Source organism: Austrofundulus limnaeus, unplaced genomic scaffold (assembly GCF_001266775.1).
Source record: "Austrofundulus limnaeus strain Quisiro unplaced genomic scaffold, Austrofundulus_limnaeus-1.0 Scaffold28, whole genome shotgun sequence".
NCBI classification, from domain to species: domain Eukaryota; kingdom Metazoa; phylum Chordata; class Actinopteri; order Cyprinodontiformes; family Rivulidae; genus Austrofundulus; species Austrofundulus limnaeus.
The window spans coordinates 1150578-1164948 of NW_013952430.1; the positions used below are offsets into that span (position 1 = coordinate 1150578).

General features: G+C 36.8%; 1 protein-coding gene across 4 annotated transcripts in view; it reads right to left on the reverse strand.

Annotated features, from left to right (window-relative positions):
• Positions 1 to 314: 314 nt before the first annotated feature.
• Positions 315 to 14371, reverse strand: part of nt5c2a (5'-nucleotidase, cytosolic IIa) — a 26824-nt gene continuing 12767 nt past the window's right edge. For 2 of the 4 annotated variants that reach the window (XM_014005044.1, XM_014005047.1), the window contains 13 exons: positions 13431 to 13522; positions 12714 to 12771; positions 11089 to 11206; positions 10947 to 11000; positions 10768 to 10851; positions 8159 to 8200; positions 7859 to 7966; positions 7633 to 7699; positions 6723 to 6893; positions 4124 to 4175; positions 3790 to 3850; positions 3313 to 3489; positions 315 to 1523 (listed from right to left, as the gene is read on the reverse strand). In XM_014005044.1, the coding sequence (XP_013860498.1) occupies positions 1296 to 1523; positions 3313 to 3489; positions 3790 to 3850; positions 4124 to 4175; positions 6723 to 6893; positions 7633 to 7699; positions 7859 to 7966; positions 8159 to 8200; positions 10768 to 10851; positions 10947 to 11000; positions 11089 to 11206; positions 12714 to 12771; positions 13431 to 13522 (1312 nt within the window). In that variant the 3' untranslated portion in view covers positions 315 to 1295. The remainder of the gene's footprint in view (positions 1524 to 3312; positions 3490 to 3789; positions 3851 to 4123; positions 4176 to 6722; positions 6894 to 7632; positions 7700 to 7858; positions 7967 to 8158; positions 8201 to 10767; positions 10852 to 10946; positions 11001 to 11088; positions 11207 to 12713; positions 12772 to 13430; positions 13523 to 14371) is intronic. The other 2 variants (XM_014005046.1, XM_014005048.1) reach the window with 1 other exon arrangement.

Below are 14371 nucleotides of genomic sequence, written 5' to 3' on the forward strand. Positions count from 1 at the left end.
CCGTTTGATACATGAGGCCCCAGGACTTCAATCTCTGAACTCGTAAAGTTCTTCTTTTTACTTTTCGCTGCCTTTTTCATGAATGGACACTTCCTTGTATCTGAGGCAGGAAACATAGCCTTATATGGTGTTTTTGGGGTGGTAATTATGCTAATCTCCTCTCGCGTGCACGAGCAGCTGGATACGAACAGGTGGAATTCATGCAGCTCATTTACACACTTTTTACTGAAGATAAAAGAGTTTGTTGAATCTGACGTGACATGTTCGTACGAACCCTTTGTACGAACAAAAGTAAGAGAAATTTAGGATAAGAATATGAACATGTTCTTGTATGAGGCCCATTGTGTTGCAGTTTTAACCACTGAGCCCAGCAGCCACGTTTTACAGACCAAATTTTTGGATATTGTCTATTTCCAGGCTTACAGAACTGCATTCCTGCACAACATATTTCTCTGACCACACTGTACAGTGTTTGACAAAACATTTTTTTTTATCATCATGATTTTTTTAGGGCTGTCTCTGCAGGTTAAAATCACACCTGCAGTGCGCTAGAATTATAAAAACGGAGTTCAGAAGTGTTCAAAATGAGTTTGAGACACCCGCAGCAATTCCGAGTCTACTTTGAGAGAAAATTTGTCACCAACTTTTAAAAACAATCAATAAAACTATGAGCCTCGGTGACCTGTGTGATCAATTTGGGAAGAACAGAAACGTTTTTAGACTCCTTCACAAATATCCTTTACCAACAGTCGCAGCCCGGTGAGATCGTGGCTTTAGTAGAGAAATAAGACAAAACACATAAAGCTCTGACTGATGACTGAACTATTAAAAAAACTACCAATTTCATTTGAACATGTTTCTCCCTTCCATTTTCTCTGCTGATTTATTGTACCGTATTGATTTTTTTTACAACTAATTTTATAATCTTTACCAGGTGATATACAGCAGGCCAGCTTCAGTAGCAGATTCCACTAATCAAGAACAGTATCTGTTTAATAGGCTTTAAACATTGGTGTTTAGAAAATGAGGTGTTTCCCTGCTCTTCAGCAGGACTTCACTTTCTGCTGAATCATTCGTTTGTTCAAAGCAGGTGTGTCAAAGCAGAGGAAAATCTAAAACGTGCAGGATCGAGGCCCTACAGAACCAGGATTGGACACATCCAGCACAACGATCTGAAGTGGTTCAACAGGATGAGACTGGACGACTTGTCTTAGTCCAGCTGTCTTCTATCGAACCACTTCTGATACGTTTCAAACGTGCAAACAGAATCTGCTGGATGTGAGAAAAACACTCAATTACTCCTCCTCTTCCTCGTCGTCATCCTCGTCGTGGCAGTGGGTGATCTCCTGCGGAGGCTGAGGGAATAGATGAGGGGGTTGGATCTCGCTGACGGATCGGGTCAGCAGGTGCCGTTTACTCTCCATCTCCCTAAAGTTCTCGTCACGCCGGTTCCGCGTGGCGAGCGGCGACTCGATGTCGATGACGTTGACGTGAGAGTGCTCCACTGTCGACTCATGAGGCATCTAGAAGGAGAGGAAATCCTGAATGTGTTTGACAAACTTATTTTTATTTAATGAATTATCGGGGAAAACAAAGAAACGCTACAGAGTGAGTCAAAAGTCTCAGGACACCATTTTATTTCAGAAACAAAAGGGAAAATGAAATACCTGAATACTCCAGCAGGTAACGGGTGAGGGGACTGATATTTTAGGCTATGTCCAAAACATGGCTGCCATTTTTAAGGCAAAATTTTTAACCTCTAATGCCCCAAATGGTTTTCTTAAGTTTTTTCTCAAAATACCATCCAGAAATGAGTGTATCTCAGCATTTACAAACTCTACTTAAATAATCTTGCTATCAAAATAAAGCAACACTTGGGAGATTTTATCAGAAGTGTAAGTACTAAAACAGCTGCTGTGGTTTTAGAGATATTGGGGATGGAACATAATTAAAAACATTTTTTCCCACTCTCACCTGAATCATTTTTTCATTATACAGTATTTAACCCATTTAAAACCATAATGAATCAGGCTAAAAAACTCTCGGAAACCATAAATCCACTTGTGGACATTACCTGTGCAAAGATTCATGCAGCTAAAATGAACTGGAGCAAAGTTACAGAGGTTTTAGTAAAGAAACAATTTTGTATTTTGTCATTCTGCACAGGACAGACCATGAGGGTAGCATTAATAAATGTTAAGAAATCTGAAGTTTTTACATCTAAAAGTTATTTATTTTTTTCTTACCTGCCTGAAAAGACTTGTTATTGAATATTTGTTCTTTTGAAAAGTTATCAAAAAATTTATTTGTCGCCATACGTATTATACAAAATAATGAGAAAATATTTTGACTTCAGTTGGACCATATTCACTCAAAATCAAGTAAAAAAAAAACCTTTCAACACACTTTACAACATATTTAGTTATCTACTTTGACTTCCTTTAAAAAAATGTCAAAAATTTTCCTTTACAGATTTGTTGTAATGTATTTACAGATTTGCAATGATGCCATTTTGTACAGTTTGTTTACTTTCTGATTCAACTGCTTGACGTTTGAACAGTGTTTGGTGAATGTAAAAATAGTTTCCATGAACTTTTAGCCAAGTTTCTATTGATACCAAACATGTCAAGGTTCAACTTACAGATCTTACGTTAAAAGAAGTTATAAGCAATAGAAAACTGAAAAAGTTGTTTTGCCCCTGGTAACGGGGGTATGGGGCTCAAAAGGTTAATCCAAGTCAAAATTTTCCACTTGGAAGGTGGTCATGTAGCAATATCACTTGGTGTTCCAAAGTCATCAACACAGGAAGTTGCAATAACAAATAGAAATGTTGTGAGATATTTATTGTGTTCAGTGTGCTGTCCCTGGTGCTGAAGGCGCAGGACCAAACAAATATGAGCTTGCCGTCCTGGTTCCAGTCGGCCTGGACCAATTCTACCCCGGGCCTGGTTGTGTTTGCACTGATCATCATATTAAACAAGCATGAATCTTATATTGTTTTGTTTCCATAACGGACTACACCAAACTTGAAGGAAAAGTACAGAACGTTAAACTGGACCACCCAGCAGTATGACGCTGAAGAAGAGAGGGCAGCACGACAGAGAACGGTAAGCTAATGGTAGCTCGCTACTCTTCTTGTTCAGGTAAACTCGTGTGAAAAAAAAAACATTAGTTGCTTCAAACGATGTAAAGAAAAAGGTTTTTCATTTTTCCTTTTGTTTCTGAAACAAAAGGGTGTCCTGTAACTTTCGACTCACCCTGTTGTTTCGGTGTTCTTGCTACTAGACACATTTTTAAGCAAACAATACTTACCAGCACATGTGCAGCCCTGAACAGGTAGCTAAAGGGGTAGTAGAGCAGGTTGATGAAAGAAGCTGCATACAGGTCAGCGTAGCGCATGGCCTGGGAAGCAAACAGAGTCTGTCGAGATCCACTGCGAAACAGACTTCCCATCATGCCGTAACACATGTCCATGTCATGAGTCACTTTCTGGACAGGACACAACACCAAAAAAAAAAAAAAAAAGTTTTACCAATGTTTACAGTGATTTTGTAAAAGCCACTTTGGGTCAAGCATCATACATCATAACGTCTCTTCAGTCCCTTGGAAAAAAACACTTTTAAACTGGACCAGTGACGACAGAGTATAAAGTTAGCTTTCTTTGGGTCATTTACAGATTTAAGACACTTGTTACTGTGTGTGCAATAAAACATTTTTTATAGAAAAGAACAGTTTAAACAAGTACAAAGAAAACCATTCAGAAAAAAAAGGATCAAATGAAAAGTTTACCTTGATACGTCTCTGCAGAGAGCTGATGTCAGGCCTCTCATTGCTGCTGCTGTCCAGATGCCTGAAGGTAAGAGAGTATGTTTATATAGCAAAAGCTCTTCAGGTTTTATTAATTTAAACCATCGACTCAAACATTTGAGTTTTGTTTTCAGGCTGAATGTAATGTACTGTATGTTCAGCTTCTTCATGTTTTCATTTGCTGTTCTAATGTTTTAGCTTTTTTTTATTGGACAAATTACATGTCAAGAAACAAGAATATCTTTAATATAAATAAAGTTCATTTTGCACAAATTCCTTACACATTAGTAGCTGCTTTTAAAAAAGATTAACTCACTTGTACAACTCTGCCAGAAAGCATTCCAGTGACTGAAGTTCCTCAAAAATGGCTACAAAAAACAACAACACAAAGCTACATCAGTAAATCAGCTTTTTGTGCCATCTAACAGGTTTTTAATAAAAAATGTGAAAAAAGACAAAAGGACATTCACAGTACCAGTCAAACATTTATAAAACAGAATTATTAAAAAATGTCTATGCTCTTTTAAGTATTTGTAAACATCAACAATTCTAGGTTCACATAAAACAAGACAACATAGAACTCAGTAATATCTATTATATTTGTAGCAAAGACTAACGTCAAATGAACAGTGTGTAGATACTAAGTTTCTCCCATTATTTAATACCTTTTTTTATTTCGAGCCACTTTTAGCTTACAATAATAGCTTACTAATAGCTTCAGGTTATCATCTTCTGCATGAGCTCATCAGTCTACTCTTTAACAGCTGCAATTTTATTTTATTTGACATTTGTGAGAATTAATTAATGTACATTTTTTAAGGTCCCACTTCAGTCAGGTTGAGCTCTGAACTTCATTGCCCCACTGTGTTTAAAATAAATATTAACATAAATAAAGTGGAATGTATGAAACAGAAACACTGAGTGTTTGTGTAAATAAGTGCAGTAAAACACGTTGTGTGACTCTTTGTGTGACATTGAATGAAGTTAAAAAGCACTGTGTAAGTGTGAACCATTCATCATTTGTATTTACTAAAAGCAGAGTAAAGTCTGGGCAGTGATGGTAACAAGATTGTTTACTTTGGCTTAGTGGATGCAATTTGCCATACCAATATGAATTTAGCATAACATATTGTTGTAGATACTCTGACTGGCCAAAATAAATAAATAAATAAATAAATAAATTTAAAAAACAGTCACACAATCTAATACAGGGCTATTCAATTGGCGGCCCGCGGGCCGGACCAAAGTTCAGCCCGCCAATTGGTTCTTTCATCTCTTAAGCCTAAATCCCTGGTTTTCTACTTTAATTACTCTAAGTTCTTTTAGCTACACATGGACATGTTTGGTATCTACAGAAAAGTCAGAACCTTGGCTACAAGCTGGTAAAAACCATTTCTACGCACAGTCAAGACAGTTAAAACTACAAGCAATTGAAGACAGAACTATGAAAGTGAAAATAAAATTGGTTTAAAAATTTGGCAAATCAGAGATGTCAAATTATTATTTGTGTCAAATATGAGGCATAATGTGTTCTTTTTGTTTTTGCTATTGCTGAATTATCAATACTTTTATAGGGTTCTGTATGTTGTATTCATGATTAAATGCAGCAAAATAAACTATTACAAAGATAACAGATCTTTGTAATACTTGGTTTATTTACATAATAACTTTAATTGCTGGATGTTCGGCTCCTGAGCTGTTGACCTGCAGTAACTGTGGCCCAAGGAGCAATTTAGTTGAGTAGCCCTGCTCTAATATTTCATTGCACTGCCTTTAGCTTTGATTTATTTTTCTATAAACACCACAGTGTATCATTTTTCATTGATATAATATGTTTTGTTTTTTCCTCATCTATCCTTGTGTGTTTCTTTCGTTTTTCTTTTTAAAGGTAGCGCGACCCCTGCTCGTTACCGCATGACCTGTTCCCCCATGTTTTTGTCATGTGTGTCTATTGAATGGGTGTTCTTAAATGTAATTTCATTGTGCTCTGTACAATGACAATAAAGGCATCATCATCTTCATTACAGCACGCATCCACTGTGACATTGATTCAATACACTTCAATGTCACAAGCTTTATTTCCATCCAGTGTTGCATTAATGTTTCACCAAGATCTTGCATTGACGATGGTAGAGTCTGACTGCCGCACAAAGCCTTCTTCAGCACATCCCAGAGAATCTCACTGGACTCTGTGGAGCCAATCCATGTGTGAAAATGATGTCTCGTGCTCCCTGAACCACTCTTTTATGTGTCTCAATGATATGTACAGCCTATTGCCAAGCATGAAAAAGCTACCACGTTTATGCACTTTTGGCTATATAACAAACTCATATTTTTAGCTTAAAAAGCATAAAGAAGCTAATCTTCATGTAAAATGCTACCCTTGATTCATTCAGACTTCAGAAATGTTCAGCCTTTGTGTTGTGCCCTCTGGTGGGCCAGATTATTTTAGACAGCTGCAAGGAGCAGCTCTTCTGGTCCGATTAGCACGAAAACATGCAACTGACATCCACACCTTCAGTCAATCTCTATGGTTAACAAAAAAAAGTTTTCTTCCTCAGACGCCGGTGTTGTGATTTGTCCCCCGTGACACAATATTTCAGTTATATATGAAACAATATTGAAATTATTGTAGGAGCACGATGGAAAAACATTGGTCAATATTTACTCTTGTGTATAATACAGCCTCCAAACTTTATGTATAAGTTTTGCATCATACATTCATACATCATTCCCTACAAAGGAAGCTTGTTGCACAAGATGAGAAATAAAACACAGATCATGTGATTCTGACAGAAGCTGCTGAACCTCTCTGGAGGGGATGATTTATATGAGGTACAGTCATGACTGTATTTATTTAAAATGAGCAACATTTTACTGGTGCTGTGTGTTAGTGTTGGTGAATTCCTTCTCACAGCTCTTGTCGGTCCAGACATGCAGCTCCTGGGCCAGTTCAGGTATGACCAGGAAAGTCCTCCAGCCCTGACGCTTCTTGGATTTGAGGATGTCACCAAAAATGTGGTCTCCGATGTAGATGATGTCCTTTCCTTTAGCACCCAGCAAGTCGCAGACGATGTCTGAGGAACCTGGAAAACACGGACTTTTTCAAAAGATGTTTTGAAGATTTTCTTTCAATGAACCAACAAAACCATAAAGCAATTAGAATTATGATGTGCAACTTTCTGGACTGGAGAATTAACTTTTAACTCAACTGTTTCTCATCCTATTCAGATCTAAATGTCTTCAATACTTTTATAACAATAAAATCTACAGTTTTAGTTAGAAACAGCTGCATACTCATCACAAATATCCTATTTTTTACCTAACGCAGTTTCAAAGAAATATTTCTTTCAGTTTCTTTAGGTCATAAACCTTCCATTATTTAAGTTTCAATTAATGAATATGTACGGCATATATTATGCAAAAAACAAAACTAAAAAATCTCAAATTCTCTCAAAATAATTAGTTTAAATGGAGATTTAGAGCTTATTTACCATTTATGAATGAATGAATGACTGAATGAATGAATGATTTTATTTGTGCAGGCAGGACAGTGTGCAATTAAAACATAATTTGATGCATTGCAGCAGATTTAGCCAAAGGCTAATTTACATCTGTAATCCCATCAAACAAAAAAAAACTAAACAACATCCAACAGTAAAATAGAAATAAGAGATGAAAAAAAGAACAGAAAACTAAAAATAATATAAAATAAAACATTTTGCAATTAAAAAAATACATAAAACACCCCACCCCACTCTCCAAACATAAAATCATGCCCACCTTATTTTGGCACAAATAATGGTATCTGAGTTTATTATTTACCTCCAGAATAAACAATACCATGCTGGAGAGGTCCAGTGTATGTGCCGATCTTCAGCCGACCAGTTGTCTGAAAGCAACACTGAGGTGTTATTTCCATTGATCATTTCCCCCATAATTTTTTTTTCCAGAAACAATTTCAAAACCATCAGCTCAGTTGTGTCTGTTTATTAAACAACAGTTCAATAATCAATAATTATTAAGTTATTTATATATATCACACACTTACAGTGTCAACCTGTCGCAGAACCGTTCCCTCTCCAAAAAACACAGGCTTGCGAGCGTCCACCAGAATCAGGTCAAAGTAAGACTTCCAGGGTCGGTGGGGTGTGCCCGGCTGCAGATAGTACGCACAGACTATCAATACTTAGTATTACAAATACACAGTACAATACAATACACAGTACAATATAACCCTAAAATGGAACAGAAATATCTGTTCCACATTTGGTCTTACTCAGTCATACATATTTGTTAAATTTTTATCTATGCACGTTTTTGACAAACTTGACAAAGACTTCAGTCTTACCTTTGGACCATGAGGAAAGTCAAACAGGTAGGTCATGATTTTCTGCAATAAAGCAGGAATAAATATTTTAAGAACAGCAAAAATACATTGACAAAAGTAAATATGCGCCTACACCCAAGTTTTTCAATTATCCATTTATGTGTAGTAGTGTCTCAGATAACTTGTTGCAATTCCATGATGTGACCATTTGTCTGAGTTTCACTAGGGGGTCCATCACCATCAAAAAGAGGACAAAGGGTCTGTAGTCTGGTAAATGTCCTTTATCAAGAGTTTTCTAATCCTGCTTAACCTCAGACATTACAAAGGCTTTTCTATCTACATAAATACTGCTCACTGGATATTTTCTGTTTTTATTTGGACCATTCTCTAAACTAGAGACGTTTGTGTGAAAAAGTAGATCAGCAGTTTCTGAAAAACTCAACCTCACCACATTTAAAATATCAAAATCTTTTTTATTCCCTGTTTTGATGCCCAGTTTAAACTTCAACATGTCCTCACCACATGTTTGACTTTCTCTCCATCCACATTTAAAGGCATTGCATTGCTGCCTTGTGATTGGCTGATTAGCTTTCTGTGTTAATGAGCAATTTAATAAATGATTCAGACAGCTTTTTCATTAAACAGTTCTGTCCAATTGTTGCAGACCACTCTGTCTTTATGCAGATCTGTCATAAATCAGACAGAGCTGCCCATGTCCCGCAGAGATGTGAGTTTCCAGAAATGAAGTGAGCAAAAGAGCTGTGGAGCAAAACTCAGCTATGCTAACATGGAGTTTCATGTTCACAGACGTCTACCTCAGGTGATTTGCAAAACAAGATAAATTAAGTAAGTTTGGCAATTCTCTTTGTGATTAAATACAAAGTTTCTGTGCATCATCAATTTTCCTTCTGCAATAAATCTCATTTATTGTCAAAAAGGTGACAAAAACAGGTACATACACACTTACATACAGTGGGGAAAATAAGTATTTAGTCAGTCACCAATTGTGCAAGTTCTCCCACTTAAAAAGATGAGAGAGGCCTGTAATTGACATCATAGGTAGACCTCAATTATGAGAGACAAAATGTGAAAAAAAATTTGAGAAAATCCTTTTGTCTGACTTTTAAATAATTTTTTTGCAAATAATGGTGGAAAATAAGTATTTGGTCAATAACAAAAGTTCATCTCAATACTTTGTTGTATATCCTTTGTTGGCAATGACAGAGGTCAAACGTTTTCTGTAAGTCTTCACAAGGTTGGCACACACTGTTGCTGGTATGTTGGCCCATTCCTCCATGCAGATCTCCTCTAGAGCAGTGATGTTTTGGGGCTGTCGGCGGGCAACATGGACTTTCAACTCCCTCCAAAGGTTTTCGATGGGGTTGAGATCGGGAGACTGGCTAGGCCACTCCAGGACTTTGAAATGTTTCTTACGAAGCCACTCCTTTGTTGCCCTGGCAGTGTGCTTGGGATCATTGTCATGCTGAAAGACCCAGCCACGTTTCATCTTCATTGCCCTTGCTGATGGAAGGAGGTTTGCACCCAAAATCTCACAATACATGGCCCCATTCATTCTTTCATGTACACGGACCAGTCGTCCTGGTCCCTTTGCAGAGAAACAGCCCCAAAGCATGTTGTTGCCACCCCCATGCTTCACAGTTGGTATGGTGTTCTTTGGATGCAACTCCGCATTCACTTTCCTCCAAACACGACGAGTTGTGTTTTTACCATATAGTTCTACTTTGGTTTCATCTGACCATATGACATTCTCCCAATACTGTTCTGGAACATCCAAATGCTCTCTAGCAAACTTCAGACGTGCCTGGATATGGACTGGCTTAAGCAGGGGGACACGTCTGGCACTGCAAGATCTGAGTCCCTGGCGTCGTAGTGTGTTGCTGATGGTAGCCTTTGTAACATTGGTCCCAGCTTTCTGCAGGTCAMTCACTAGATCCCCCCTTGTGGTTCTGGGATTTTTCCTCACCGTTCCTGTGATCATTTTGACCCCACGGGCTGAGATCTTGCGTGGAGCCCCAGATCGAGGGAGATTAGTAGTGGTCTTGTATGTCTTCCATTTTCTGATTATCGCTCCCACAGTAGATTTCTTCACACCAAGCTGCTTGCCTATTGCAGATTCAGTCTTCCCAGCCTGGTGCAGGTCTACAATTCGGTTTCTGGTGTCCTCCGACAGCTCTTTCGTCTTCACCATAGTGGAGTTTGGAGTGTGACTGTTTGAGGTTGTGGGCAGGTTTTTATACTGTTAACGACTTCAAACAGGTGCCATTAATACAGGTAATGAGTGGGGGAAAGAGGAGCCTCCTAAAAAAGAAGTTACAGGTCTGTGACAGCCAGAAATCTTGCTTGTTTGTAGGTGACCAAATACTTATTTTCCACCATTATTTGCAAAAAAATTATTTAAAAGTCAGACAAAATGATTTTCTCAAATTTTTTTTCACATTTTGTCTCTCATAGTTGAGGTCTACCTATGATGTCAATTACAGGCCTCTCTCATCTTTTTAAGTGGGAGAACTTGCACAATTGGTGACTGACTAAATACTTATTTTCCCCACTGTATATAGTAGGTAGGCTGTAGTTTGCTTTGAGGACAGTTTAAAGAAGTTTAATCTTACCTCAGTATATTTATAATCACTGTTTGTGGCCAGAAAAACTTTGGCAACTTCATTCATACGACTGAGGAGAAGAGGAAGCTTTGCCTTGATGAGAAAAACAACAATAAATAAAAATATAAAGTAAAACAAATGATGTAGCTGTACTTATGTACAAGTATAAACTATTCTGCTTGACTTACATCTTTTACCACATACTTCTCCAGGTTTTCCACAGTCTTTTCTTTTAAGGAACCCTATGAAAACATAATGAGTAGAGGCTGAGGAATGTAACAAAACAGGAAATCAAAGCAGCTGTATGCAAAGAAAACCTTTTTTTTTTACCTTGAAGTGAACCCAGTCCACCGCATCTCGCACATCCTGGAACATGCTCTTGTATGACATGAACAGGTCTCCATCTTTGAAGCCAGTTTCACGGCTGCAGAGTTTAAATGGTTGAAACCTTAGAGTCATCGTCAAGCGGACATGAAGTCAAGGAGAAATCAAGTATACACCCGTCAACTCTAGTTTTATGTAACAGGACATAACTATGATGGTCTGTCCCTTACCAGCTCTATTTTATGGTGTCTAACATGCAACAGTTTCCATTATGTCACTTTTTAGTAAGCAAATATTAATTGAAAAATATGTGTAAAAAGAAAACTACAGTAAGTCCTTTATTTCTTCTTCCAAAGCATTTAAGTCTCAACCAAGTGTTGCAGATCAAACACATTTAATTACCATGATCAGAGTGTGAGGTTTTTTTTCCAATCTATTTGGAGTCCATCATTCAAACACTGTTGTTTGGACAGATGAACATGTTTGTTTATAACTCACTACTATGAATGGTGAAAACCAGACACAGCAAGATGGTGGAGGGATGATGATGATTCAGGCTTGTTTAGCAGCCACAGGACCTGAACACCCTTCAGTTTTTGACTTCAACAAAAACTTCTCTGTAGACCAGTGGTGTCCAAAGTCGGTCCTCAAGGGTCGGTGTCCTGTATGTTTTAGGTGCTGCCCTGGTTCAAGAAACATCTTAAGACATTTTTATTCAGACAGGCTTTTACTTAAGTGCTTCTTAATGTGTTTTAATTGTTGTTTTTAAATCTGTGATCTGTTTTATTGTTTTTAATTATTTTTGCTTTCTGTGAAGCACTTTGTGATGTTTGTCTGTGAAAGGTGCTATAGATATAAAGTTTACTTACTTACTTACATACTTACATACTTACTTACTTACTTACTTACTTACTTTTACTTAAACACAGCTGAACCTAAGGAGTGCCTAATAAGTAGGCTTCTGCAGACCTTGATGGCAAACTGAGGAGGCCTACTAATTAAGCACTCCTTAGGTTCAGCTGCGTTGAACCAGGGCAGCACCTAAAACATGCAGGACACTGGCCCTTGAGGACTGACTTTGGACACCACTGCTGTGTAGACCAACAGGCTCTAAAGTAAAACATGAGGCCATTGGTCCAACAGCTGAATCCTGGTTGAAAATATACAATAATCCAAATGCACAAATCTACAACAGAATGATGAAAAAAGCAAGAAATTCAAGTGTTGCAACGATTCAAAGTCCAGACCTCAACTGACTGAAGTGCTGTGGTGGGACAAAATTCATCCACAGCAATGTAAAAGACCGATAAAATTATTCAGAGAATGGTGTTTTTGTCATTATTGATGCTAAAAAATATTCATATGCTGATGAATCATGGATGGGCTTAGTGCTTCCATTTTTCTATTTGGTTTAATTAATAATGACATGATGGAATCGGTTGTGTTTTTGAACATTTAAGGTTAGACTGGAATAATTTTAGAACCTGTTAAAGACCATATGTTTATTTTGTAAAGATACATAAAACTTTAAAAATAAAACAGTGTGGGCTTTTTTCCCCTATGACTATAATTACAACGACATTTCATGACAGACCATTTTAACATTTTAGGTAGCAACAAATGTGACGTACCTCGAGTATCTGGAGCAATTACTGAAGAAATCCACCAGGCAAGCAAAAAGATAGGTTTCTATGGGAATGTAAATAAAACATTAAGAAACAATAAACCAAATCTTTATTTCGCCTCAGTGAGCAAACTTCAACAAAAGCTTTGGTGATTGTTTTAAATCAGATGCTCTTGTTCTTCCTCATTTCTTCTCCAATGTCTTTATGCTTTATATTAACCCTTCAGAAAGAAGACTAAGCAAACCTTTTTGAGCTGGTGCTGATTTCTGTGAACAGTGAAGCAGATGTACAGCTACATCTCAGCTAAAGCTAAAGCTAATGAAATAAAAAGGGGTCTGGAAGATGTGCATATAGAAGTGCACAGAGAACGGTTTTTAATCCAATCATTTAAAGTAGGAGTTATGAGGTTTAAACCTAAACCTTGTTTTTCATTCAGATAACTTACATTCATAATTCCTTCAGAACTCGTCTATTTTTAGAGAAAACTAAACAAAACACATACATCCAAAACACAATTCTACAGCAGCTACAAAATACACACCATTATTTTAAATAAAAAATGCATCAAACCTTTATAATACTATTAACTCTTAAAATCTAATAAAGTGCTGATCCAGTTGATTTTCACTCAAATAATTGAAATACTTATATAATATTAAAATGGACAGCCTCAAGTTTTAATAAGAAGACAATGATACTTTTTGTGTTAATTAATTTACTTACCAGGTAAGTTGAAGAGTGTGTTTAGGATGTAAAACCGTTCTGTGTCTCCACGCTGAATGAATTTGTTTGGGTACATCTCTCTGATCTCAGGTCTGTTCATGAAAAATAATAAATACATTTATTACATTTTGTAGTTTTGAATCATAACTTTATTTTCTGCTGTAATGATTTCCCGTTTATTTTCTCTACATAGATCTAAAAACACCCCAATGTCAAAAATGAACATATTTACAATAAGCCTCATTAAACTAAATAGCTTTTTTCTTTGTTCCTCAAATAGTTAAGATTGTTTTTGATAAACTTTCTCTAATGTCTCAATAACAGGTGGCACCTGTAGCTTTGGAATGGAATCGTTTAATTTAATTAAATATACAAAAGTAATCAGCAAATAAATGCAGATACTAAAATGTTTGCAGTGTAAGGGATATATTTTTTTCTTATTAATGTATATTTCTTAAAAATATTTGGACTCACTAGCTTTATAACAAGAGAGTTTACATTTTTGCTTCCTTTATTGGTTTTAATTTTTGTGTTTTAGTCTTTATTTTTGATAGTTTTATGGTCTCCTGTGTTCATATTGTCTTATGTGTAGCACCTTGGCCAACGATAGTTGTTTTTAAATATACTTTACAAATAAATTTGATTTCATCTGGTATTTTACGGCTTTTACTTTTTTTGTGCGACTTCCCTTCTGAGTTCAGCTCTAGATGCTTCACATGAAAAGACACCAGTTCAAAGTCTAGAATCCTGAGTTGACTTATCAAACTGATGTCAAGCTTTGTAATACAGTATCACTGAGACTCTACATTGTCAGAATCAGTTGAGGTGGATCTAAAGAAACTTTAGATGAGCTGAACCTGCTTTGACACAGAGCCCTAGTTGACAACAACAGAGGTTGGATTTATCTTATCTTATCTTATCTTATCTTATCTTATCTTATC